The sequence below is a fragment of the Bos mutus genome, chromosome 2 (genome assembly GCF_027580195.1).
Source record: "Bos mutus isolate GX-2022 chromosome 2, NWIPB_WYAK_1.1, whole genome shotgun sequence".
NCBI classification, from domain to species: Eukaryota; Metazoa; Chordata; class Mammalia; order Artiodactyla; family Bovidae; genus Bos; species Bos mutus.
The window spans coordinates 113,316,430-113,328,978 of NC_091618.1; the positions used below are offsets into that span (position 1 = coordinate 113,316,430).

General features: G+C 33.7%; 1 protein-coding gene across 1 annotated transcript in view; it reads right to left on the bottom strand.

The window, feature by feature from the left end:
• Nucleotides 1-2,378: 2,378 nt before the first annotated feature.
• OLA1 (Obg like ATPase 1) overlaps nucleotides 2,379-12,549 on the bottom strand; it is a 164,029-nt gene continuing 153,858 nt past the window's right edge. The window contains exons 8-11 of the mRNA XM_070358567.1: nucleotides 8,806-8,946; nucleotides 8,021-8,117; nucleotides 5,849-5,971; nucleotides 2,379-2,518 (exon numbers count right to left, since the gene is read on the bottom strand). Of these exons, the coding sequence (XP_070214668.1) occupies nucleotides 2,417-2,518; nucleotides 5,849-5,971; nucleotides 8,021-8,117; nucleotides 8,806-8,946 (463 nt within the window). The 3' untranslated portion in view covers nucleotides 2,379-2,416. The remainder of the gene's footprint in view (nucleotides 2,519-5,848; nucleotides 5,972-8,020; nucleotides 8,118-8,805; nucleotides 8,947-12,549) is intronic.

A 12,549-nucleotide genomic window follows, 5' to 3' on the forward strand; every position in this document is an offset into this window, starting at 1 on the left:
GGCTACGCTGACCCGGGATCTCGGGAACTTTTTAAAATCAAATTTCTCTTACCAAAAAATCTGATTAAGACGGATCTATAGATAAGTGAAAAAAAATTCACTTATAATCCTACAAATACATTAACTATCACCAATATTAAAAGGGGGAAAACATGAAGATACAGGTATATACCCAGTTATCTACATGCAAAAGTTCTTGGAATTCTCAACTTTTGTAGAAAATAAAAATTTGTACACACATACAGAATACTGTAGGACTTCTAACCAAATTAAACTTATCTCCAGCATTTAATTTCAGCCCTAATGAAGGCAGTTACCTCAAAACGAACTTGTCTCTTATTAAAACTTCTATTCTGCAATGTGCAATTACCACATTAGAAGTTAAGAGAAAGTAAAATTACACAATCTTTAAGCCTTTTAAATGAAATTCCAAACTTCTTTAAGACATCTATGCAATTTATTTTGGAGAGGACTCAAAAGCAAGAGATTGGATTTCTTCTTATATTGGTGAAATCCCAAACAATCCACAAATCTCTACATTTCTCCAATTCAGAAGTATAACAGGAATTTTCACTGCAAACTTGGTCAACTGCACCTGTACCCGAGTTTCATTTATGTTTTACTTAATCCTTAAAACAAAAAAAATTTTGTCCACTTAATTTTATTATTTCCCTGCTGCAGTTCTGATTTTTATGTTAGCAAAAGAATATCAGTATCTGATTCTCATAAAGAACATACTCAACTAAAGAGCTTCTAAACTGTATTCATTACTCAATCAAATCCTCCTTAAGCACCCTTTCCTCTTTATAGCAAGTGAAAGAAGTGAAAGTGTTGGTCGCTCAGTTGTGTCTGACTCTTTGTGACCCCACCAGGGGTCCTCTGTCCTCTGTAGCCCACCAGGCTCCTCTGTCCATGAATTCTCCAGGCAAGAATACTGGACTGGGTTGCCACTCCCTTCTCCGGGGGATCTTTCCGATGGAGGGATGGAACCCAGGTCTCCTGCATTGCAGGCAGATTCTTTACCATCTGAGCCACCAGGGAAGCCCTCTTTATAGCAAATTGCCCTTAAAATCACTTCTTGCTTTTTGTGCTACATTAAGTAACTTTCAATGTTAAGTTTATGTGTGTTTTTACCTTTAATGTAACAAAATAACACAGTAGAGGCAAGAGCTGGTCTAGTTGGGGGTCTGCACTTAACTGAAATGATCCTCTGATCACAGAGGAGCACAAAAGGGCCATGGGTGGGGACAAGGGCAGCCTTGCAGGAGTGTTAACTGGGAGAGGAAGGGAGGGTTCAGGGAGGAACGCTACGACTGTCACCATAAGAGAAGAAGGCTAAGTGGCAAACGATCTCCAGATAACTACTTAACCATATTTTTCTTTCAGAATTTTCTGCTACAATTTTATAAAGTGCTTAACTTGCATATGCTAAAGTTTCAACTCATCTTAAAATATGTTAATAGCAAGTATTTTAAAAGTTTTATAATTTTCAAGATCTAATCTTTTTAGTAACTAATTTTTATACTCACTACTGAATCAAAACAAAATTATAACTCATCAGATATGAATGGGTTAGTTTTCACAACAATTTCATCACAATAATTTCAAAGGAATGATTAAAAATGAACATTCTCTCCAATATGGTCAGAACAACAACAACAACAAGAAATCCTTTAATTTTTGAGGTAGAATTTTCCCCCAGCACTGTTTTCTTTCTGGTCATAGTCACCTAGGATATATCTTTTGTGATATCATTGCTATCATCTTTCAATAAATGTCCATCTACAAATTAATTAACTTTCTGGAGACAAATCCCTGGTAGACTATTCTTCTGATTCCTATGAAAGACCCACTTCTAAGATACAATTGCAGCTGCCCCACACGCTAGTTACTGTGTCATACGCACGCCTTAAAATTCTGTAATCAGCAACCGCCAGGTGCCATATCGCATTCAGCACACCACAGTCAGTCAATACAGACATCCCCAAACACACCAAGGCTGGTTTTGTCAAATGTTTTATTGAGTGTAGACATCTGGAGTACTGTAAAACATGCATTATCTGTAGATTCAAAAAGGAGCAAGCCACATTGTCCTCACTGTCAAATGTGTCAGGCTTGGCATACATGATGGAGATTAATGAAGTATCATGAGAGTAATATGGTTCCTGAAAAGCTTCTACAATTCGGAGTAGGGTCTTAATCACGTGAAAAGCAAAGCTGTTCACATTTGGTGAACTTGCATCTCATTGGAGGTACACAGTATTTTAATTTTAAAACAAATAAAAATAATTGTTTGTAGAAGATTCCCATCACCCCAACTTTACCTGCCCTTTCAGTTTTCAGAAATTTTAATTAAAAAAAAAAAAAAGTATATGCCTTTTGGAAGTTGTACATTTATCTGAGCAATAATTAAAATTTATTTCTTCTTCGGTTGCTGAGGTGTATTAAATTTGAAGAAGATAATATCTCCATCTTCAACAATATAATTTCTGCCTTGTTGTCTGTACTTTCCAGCAGCCTGTAAATAAGAAATACAAAGGAAATGTGTTAGTTTACAATGAAATATATAAGGTAAATGGTAGGAGCACATGCAAAAAGTATTCCACATCTTGGGTCAGATTAAAGAAAAAAAAATACAGGAAGGCACACAAGTTCAAAACTAGACTTGGAGAGAAGCAAAATATTCCTGATTTGGGCAGCACTAGATTTTCCATACATACATAATCATAATGTATTCTCCACTAAACTGTTGGTACATAAATGTAATTATACCAATATCATTAAGTTTCATTACATGCTGTTTATGGTACATTTCTGATGTGTCTGCAAACATCCGGCAAGTCACTGTAACAAACAGATCAAACCAGGCAGGAAAAAAAGATTATATAGTTAGGTTAAAGCTGCAATATTTACTTAAAGAAATTCTTTGGTGATACTGATGATGCCAAAGACACAGCATGCTACAAGTATCAATTGGAATTACAGATTTTAAATTGCTTCTTTGTAGTTTTTAATTTGATCTTGACAATGGCCGTACACAATGGTGTATACTAAAATTCAACACACAGAAGTTTACTGACTAATGGCCGTAGTTACAAGCAGACTCTAACAGGTTGGAAATGCAAAGATAGGTATTTTTTTCCACTTGTAAATCAGTCGGCAAAGCAACTGATTCCACCTGCTGGCACGCAGATCAAGAAGAGCAATCTTCTGGTGATTCTTGTACAAATAAGCAGCAGTTACACAGAGACTCAGGTTCCCTGTGGGGCACAGCACACACACTTCATCCTCAGCACGACAGGGTCTTCAATATCTACACATCCACACTGCACACTGCACACCACCAACCCTGTCCTGCGTGACCTGACGTCAACCACGCAACACTGAGGACCTGGGGGTCTTTTAGAAAAACAAAAAATTCTCAAAAGTATTTTCCTTCTGCTAGAACTTATCGAGAACACAAAACCTTTGACCAACAAGATTAGTACTTCCCTTTGAAGATATTGATAAGAATGTTCAAAGTCAAGTGCAATTATACTAATCAGAAACAAGACTAAGATCATACATCTGAGGTTAAAATCAACAAACCAGGTCACAGAGCCCTAGTAAGCATATTACAATTATCTAGACCACATATAAAAATCACCTACTAAGTGCTTTTAAAAATGAAGCCAATTTTTAAAAAGTCAACATACCCTAACATTTTAAAAGGCACACACACACACACACACACACACACAATACTCTTATACGATTTTTTCCAAAGTTGTAATGTATGGAAGGCCGTGTGCTACTTGTCTTGAGAATCTAAAGTCCAATGTTATAAAACTATATAGACAATTTAAATCAAATACATAATTGGCATGACATATTAAGTGTAAGTTTATATACTTTGTTATGACTCAAGTTTACTACTAATTAAAGGTGACAGTGTTCCTTTAAATTCTCTAGAGACCATTTAATCCATTTCCACTGCTATCAGAAACACTGGTTGGAAAAAAAAATCAATACCCATTTGTGAATCTTGAGTATGTATTAAACAAGACACGTCTAACCAGTTCATTTGCACTTGAAAGCAGCCATCTGTAGAAGCCAGCTTTGCCTAAGCAGATATGATTGCTAATAATGTGATATCCCTGTAGACTACAAAGCCCACACAGAGCTATTCAGTATATAGTTCACAGCACTGGCATTAAATTAGTTATGCTGCACTGATGTTTGAAATACATATACATACATATACATACATACACATATACACAATCTTGCTCTCAAACCTAAAACTTACGTGATAATATGCAAGTATTTGTTGAATAAAAGAAATTCATAAATGCTTTATTTAACTTGGAGTTCAAATTTTGAAATGTTTTGGAAATTAAAAAAGAAAAAAAAAAGCCTAAAATACTTAATGGTATTCTAAGCTGAAAAGCCAGAGGTCAACCTTTTCCAGTTTATTGCATAAAACCTCCTAGTTATTGTTAAGCATTTCTACAAGCAGGCAACATTTTTTTTTTACTGTATATTATAACATTTCTGTATTGTTAAAGGAAGTATTCACAATTTATATAACTTTCAAGTTTATAAATTACAACATAGACATCTATTAAGGGTTGGTAAAACAGGCTTATCCCATGAGAATATAAAAAAGAAGCATCTGATTTCTGAATTCTAGTAATAGAAAAGTATCCTTATTTTAACCTTTAGTCTATGAAAAATATATATGCCAGCATGACATAACATGTTGAAAAATAATCTGAGAGTTTTCAAGTCTAATTAGTATTCTTGACAAAGTTCAATCTTAATACACTGAACTTGCATATCTAACTATCGCCACAGATGACAACACTGAGAAGTTAATGACTTTGTTTAGTATAAACTGTAACTTCTTTCACGCCTTTAAAAAAAACAAAATGGCTCTCATTCCACATTGAACCAACTACACCAAGATTTCCCCCTTCTCTTCCTGGGGTTTCAACAATTCTATTATAGTCCTGCTGTTCCATATGATCTCTCCAATGATACCAATGAGAATAAACTTGAAATAAACTTTTTTGGATTTCTTTAAAATTAGGAAATATACAAGAATGCTCTAAAAATTTTTTTTAAACATTTTCTATACTAGTCTTCAAATAACAAATTAAAGGTAAAGACGCCTGCTTATAATGCCAGTTTACCTCCCTGACCTGTCTGTTGATTAGAGTTGACACACCTACTGGATTTTGCTAAGTAAACCTAATAAAGTCAAACAAAATCAAGTCTCTAACAGAGTTTACATTAAAAGAAATCATTCATTACGTCTGCATAACACAGCTTCACTATTAGTGGATGCAAACTAAATTATACTTATTAGCTAAAATAAAGCACAATTTTGGACCTGCCCTCTAGTGTTGAGAAAGCAAATTAAGCTCTCAGAGATCTTTTTTAAAAAAAGTACAACCATGAAGTTCAGCAAAAACAGGTTTTATTTGACTAAATTTACATTGTTTTCCTTGAATTAACCCATATGTATACACATACTACTTTTATTTCAGATATTCAAGTATAATAAGTTCAAGTTTTCACTGGTCATCAGTGAACAAATTCTTTGAAATTATTGATAACTACTTAAAGCCAGCTTTAAAATTTCTTTTTCAGTTTTAGAAAAACACCACAAAATTAATAACAATTTATACATTTAAAAAGCTGCCTAAGAGTATGTAAATATCTATGGCTCAGTTGATAGTACATACAGTTGATAGTTAACACTAACGCTGACACAGTTTAAAAGATCGTTATCATTCATTTGAATCATGAGTATCTTCATATCAGCAAAAATTATTAAGTATGAAACTAGAAAATAATTCCTTACCTTGACTGCATTTTCAGAACCTTCCTCTTTAAAATCTTCGTATTTCATTACTTCAGCCATAATGAATCCTTTTTCAAAATCTGTGTGAATCTTTCCTGCAGCTTGAGGAGCCTTCGTCCCTTTCTTTGAAAAGGAAGACCAGGGAAAACTAATTGCATTTATGATGACTGATTGAAAGCGTAGAGTTTCTTTTGTTTTATCTGCAGTTGGGTTCAACTTAAACTTAGTTTAATAACAGTTAAGATGTCTGATATACAAATTAGAACATTTTCAATACAGGGCACTATCTGAGCAGCAGATTTAGCACAGACAAATCAGTAGATGTTAAAGCAGCGTAGCTTTGTTTTTCCTAACAGTCATCCACAGATTTATCGATTTAGATGCAGTGGCCTGGTTTGGTGTAAGTTTCATTTCGATTTTCTATTCTTCACGGTGGGGAAAAAAAAGGATTTTAAAAGTAGCTTTCAAGCTGAATTATCAAAGGTTTTAAAAAGATAAAAAGCCTTGAAAATTTCAGCTCATCTAAAGAACATATAAAAATCAATATATAAAGGGACATTTTAAAGATATTTCCAACAAATCATACAATCTATGTTCAGCAAATAATTTTTAAATCCTCGTAAAATTTTGAACACTTTACATAATAAACCCTGCCTCTAACCACCATGAGAGAAAATTCAAGTTGATATAGGAAGAGAAATGTCTTATAATTACCCCATATGTTAAACTACAAGGACATACATTCCAGACACACACAACCATGGAAAGAAATTTGAGAAATAATGGTGACCTAAAGGCTGCTTAATAAAGCATGTTAAAGTGATAAGGAGTCTGACACTATAAAGCACAGTTTTTACAATAAAAGATGTATTGGGTTAATATGGCTACTCACTGATGCTTACCTGACTAAATATCCTAGCACATTAAATCATGGATACTTACAATCAGTCTTAAGATAAACCAGCTTTCACATTTTCAAGCCCAGAACATGTTATCTTTCCTTCTGCACATACTTAAGTTTGGAAGTTTTAAGGCTTTAAAATATACAGTAAAAATAAACCCTAGCAATTTGTTTACCAACCCAAATTGCTTTGACATAATTTGTATGTCGATATAAAAGGACCTTAGTTATAAGTCAATCAAATGTTTTTTTTTAACAAAGAAAAGAGGAGATCAAAGAAAAGCGAATCTCACATTCACACGACGCCTTTAACATTATGCTGAACTGACTTCATGCTCCTATCCATCTTAAATCAAAATAAATGTAATAATAAATTAATGTAGCCAGTGAAAACAGGAATGAAAGCAGCCCTAAAATTCATCATGTACCATACACTAAGAAAGCATAATAAAAGAATGAATAAGACACTGAATATTTCTGAAAGTTCAGATGTTATTTTTAGATTCTGTAAGACGATTTTGGATTACATATGTTTCAAAATATTTTTCAACAGTAACTACCGTATTACAATGTATTTTCACTTAAAAGCCAGCCATTACAGTTCTGTTTCTATTGTCCTTTGGGAATAAATTAGTCATTCTTTCTGGTGGCAATCAGTTATATATCAATATTTTAAAAATACGCATCACATTATTAAAGAAGACTGAATATAAAACACTGTAAAAATAAACACTATTTCTATAAATTCAAATTTTAAAAGGCATGAATTATTACACATTGAGTTTAGCTCTTTAGCTCTTTAGCCCAACTGTGTATCTATGAAGAGCATAATGATGTCATATTGCTTTTATTGCTGAAAATGTAATCCGAGCAAAGCAAAGGAGGAAAGAACCACCCGCAACCCAAACAAACTTAGCGAATACAAAATGAAAAGCAACATCAATTTCACTGCAGACAAACCCAGTCACACAGATTAAGCAAGCACAATACTGGTGCGTCTTATCTCTGACCACAGGAGGAGGGTAGACAGATTCTACAGGATGAAGAAATTCAGACTATGTAATAGGCAGAATCAATTGTTACCTGCCTCAATCAATGCCGCTCCACTTTCACTGTTCAGCAGCTCACAAATAATTAAAGTTATCCTGGACAAAAACCTCATCTGTAATGACTAGCTAACCGCCACCATGACAAACTTCAAAGTCAGTGATATCAATCTGAATTCAATAGTGTGGAACTGGATATAGCTGATGAATAAGTATGAATCTTACCCTGATGGTCCATGCACGCACTTCATCTGGGCCTGCAGTGAAAAAGTATTCTAGTTGGAGTGCTGCAAACCCAGCCTTAATGATCTTTGGCAAAGCGCTGAAATAAAATGAAACAAATTCACTCAACATATAAGTAGATTGTGCCAGAGATCAGTATGAACCTAAAATATTCATTTCAAGCAGAAAATGTTAGAGAGATTAGTAAATGACCATTTTTCTTTTATAATACACTTGAAGAGGTCAGAAAGCATGTAACTATTCCTAAAAAATCTCTTCAAAAATTAGTTTTAATTATATTAGTCTAAATATATCATTTTGAATTGTTTACTATAGAAAAAGAAAAATTTGATCTACCCATTCTATGGTTATTTTCCTCCAATATCAGTTATTTCCCAGACGTGGGTCATGAAAGCAAAATTATTTGATTGAAATCCAATGTTTAAACAATATATTACTGTTACTCAGAAAAAAATTAAGGCAATTGATTCACTCTTTCCCCGCCCCCACTGAACATGACGAAAGAGTTTTGGCGATCATTCCTTCTCAAAAATATACATAACTAATACCTATGTTATAATTAAAACACTGTACAGAGATGACAGATGACAGTTAAAAACTTAATTTAAAATAAATCTTTTCACTCTGTCTCATGGTAAAGAAAGGAGAAGATTCCCTCTTTATAATGGTAATTACTCTGTCATTTATTATTCTATCAGCGCAAGCAATTAAATTACTGCAAGGAAATAGTTGATAATAAAGTGTAGGGAAAATGAATGCTAATTAACCTTTGTGTCATGTTCGCTTCCAGATACTTCTGTCTCTCCTCAGCACTCAATTCTTGCAACCTGAGTTCCAAGGCCCCACTAAAAGGAATGACCAAGGCACCTGGGTCATACTTGTCCACCCACTCTTTAATTTTTATCAACCTGTAGACAAAAAAGGGCACAACATTATCTTGTAGTGCATGCATGACTGTACCACATTCATTATTATCAAGTAGCGCATACATATTCATAAGAATTGCACGGTTTTATGATGCCATCTTTTTGTGTATAGCTTTCCAAGGTCAAGGCATTAACAGGCAGCAACTGCTTCAGGTACACGCCATAATATTTTACTGTAATCTAGTTTTATGTTAACATATTATCTATAGGAACTATCGTACAAATATTTTAAAACTTTTTGCAGTTACACTAAATTCATTCAGTATTAACACCTGTGACCTTGAGAATCTCAATGTTATGATTTACTATCTTCCTTTACAAAATAAATTTTTAAAAAGCAAAAAACACGAAGTTCTGGATTTACAGGAATCACACCTAAAAGTATCAGCTAATTTTGAGGAGCTTTGACAAATAATTAATTTGTTCCTCCCAGATATCTATATGCCTAGTTCAATTCCTTCTTGGACTAACAAGACCTTACAGTTGTCACTGGTTTTGAGATTTTTGCTAATCTCCCCGCCCCCCCCAAAGTCCAAATATATAGGTTTACAAACCTGGTTGATTGTGTATACATTGTTCTCATGAATCTCACTTTTGTAGAATCATGAATAACAGAACTACAGAGGAAATAAATTCCTTTAATAGAAAAGGGTTTGGAAAGCCAAATCAGTTAGGAAATTGATATCAAGTATTACCTGAAAAGACATTATTGATTCTTTTCAGAATCATTTCAGATTCTAAAGCATTATTGAGTGATTTCTTCCCAAGCATGGAATTTTTTTTCTTTGTAATTTATTTTTTTATTGAAGGATAATTGCTTTACAGAATTTTGTAAGCATGGAGCAATTTAGCAAAGTGGCAGTTAGAGCATAAATGAAGTAAGTGTAGTGAGTATATTAACTAGGTTCTGATCCTACCACTATGCTAGCTTTTTACTCTTGGCAGGTTTCTAAACCTTTCTAAACTTCAGTTTCCTTATTCACAGAAATAGTAAGAGTACACATTATACTGTAGGTAAAGAACCTAGAAAAGTAAAGCTTGGCATATCATAAACAAATATTAACAGCAATTACTATTAATATTTTTATTCTCAGATAATCACAGCAGACATGCCTATGATTCTGGGATAGAGCTTAGTATAGAAATGGGTATAGATTTCACAGTTCAAGGTATATCACTTATACTTGTCTCGCATATTTAGACCAAGGCTTTAATAACTATCATGATAGAAAATTGAGGCAGAAATCCTTAAAAAAAAAACAATGTAAAACATCACTACAGTGGATAAGAAACACAAGAACTAAACCCTAACACTTACCATCAAACAAAACGGCAGGGATCAGAGTTATCAGAAAATTAAGAACATGGACTACTGAGTAGAATGGGATAAAGGAATGAAAAACTCACACAATAGTTCATACATGTTTGCTATATGAGGCTAACCTATAATTTATTTATTTACTATTTATCAATGGGGAACTCCCTGGTGGTCCAGTGGTTAAGATTCCATGCTTTCATTGCAGGGGGCACAAGTTCAATCCCTGGTTGGGGAACTAAGATCCCACATGCTGCATGGTGTGGCCAAAAAAAAAAAAAACAAAAACAAACTATCAGTGATTTTTTATCTTTGTAATATTTTTTTTTTCCCTTTTGGTCATATCCTAGAAATAATGGACCAACCCCTAAGATGTATTTTGGAACCAAATATATGTCCTTTAAAAGAGGAAATCCAAACCAGTTGTTTTCTTATCCAAAATTATGAAGGAAAGAACATTATGAGATTCTAACTTATTTTACAGACTTACACTATTCAAACAAAACTGTATTTTAAAATTTTTCATTGATGGTTTTAGTAACCGCAAGCCAGAATCAGAAATCAGAAATGTAATAAAAAAAGAAAAATAACATACCAAATATAGATTCAATGAAAATAAAATAAAACAAGCCCATGCAAAAGAAAACAAAAATATCATATACATTTTGTTTCAAAAATATGGTCAACATAGCTAATAAAACTAGAACAGTTATGAGACAACAAGACAAGAAATAATGACTTTGGCTAAAATATCAATTCAGAATAACAATAGTTTTACCCTGTCATTTTAACAGCCTTTCCTGCAGATTCCTCAGAGGGATTATTTGCATTCCTCAGGTGTTCTATTGTACAATTCAGATGAATAAAGACTTACAAATCATTCCTCTACCGCCAATGCGAGACTTTGATCTGCTGAATACACTATTGTACCTTAACTATAATTGGCAAAAAACCTGCCAGTGTAGAGCATCACAAGCTTAATAACAAAGGAGAATATCTCAAAGTGTTGACAGATGATCTTCATAATGCAGAAGCAGAGCTGGAACATGTTAGCAGTAAATGAGCACTGAGGTCTAAAGGTCTCTAAAGTGACTGACATCAGACCTGCTACAGCCTCACTGAAAGAAAAAGGTACCGTGGCACTCTCCGTAAAGTGAGTTAGGTCTTTGCCTGCGAGCTTCACTTTTGTGACTTTCCCTGTCATAGAAAACACAGGGAAGATGAAAAGTGAGTTAGGTTCTTTGGCTGTCTGCTTTACTTTTGTTACTTTTACTATCAAACAAAAGTGAGAAATGCCCCAAAGTAATTTTTAATTACATATTTGAAATAAACCTTGAGTAATTAAAAATATGACTTGATTTCAAGATTATAGACTAAAATACATATAATATATCTATTAGGTCTGATGGTTACAAAAGTGTGATAATGAGGCCAAGATCACAAGTTTGAACCCCATTGGGACCAGTTACCTTTTGCAGAAAGCTATCTATTCTGTTGCTGCAAACTGTACCCCAAACTCATCTCAAAAATGTGAGCTATGGTACATGAGGGAATACGGAAAATCAAAGTCGCACTCAGGACCACTGCAAGAAAAACAATTTCAAGTACAATACACGCTGTCAAAGTGACTGAATAGTAATCTCCATACACAAATGTTAGCCAATGTCTAAAGAAAGCTATCTAATAGTAACCAAAATAATAATGATATTGTCATAGAATACCAAATTATAGGAGGGGAGAAGAAACAGTAAAGACAGGACACTCCCAAGGAATTAAACTGCAAAGACTTTCACAACATTCATTTTATAAATTTATATAAACAGATTATTGCACAAAGCTGCAGATTACCGATAAGGAGTCAGAGCCACACTGATTTCCCCAAAGTTTTATGAGCGACAAATGGAAAGAAGAACTGCCATTAGTGGTACTTTTCTTCCTACTAATGATTCTACAGCAAGCGGACTAAGCAGGGACAATCAATTTTAAGGCTAAAGGGTTATGCTTTGAAATTCACTGGCAGGTTTTGATATGGTAGAGTCTTTGGCAAAATGAGATCTTTAGTATTAAGCTAGCTTTAGATTTCTAAAAGATTATGTCTCAAATTTACTTTTGGTTTTATAATCTGACCTTCTTATCCAGTCACGAAATTTCAGATTTCATAATTTGATTTTCCTTGGGTTAATTTACATGGTTTGTATTTCTCTTCCCAGATACAAATTCTATTTCTAAAAATTACATTTGTCTGTCTTTGAAATCTACCTGTTCTTTTT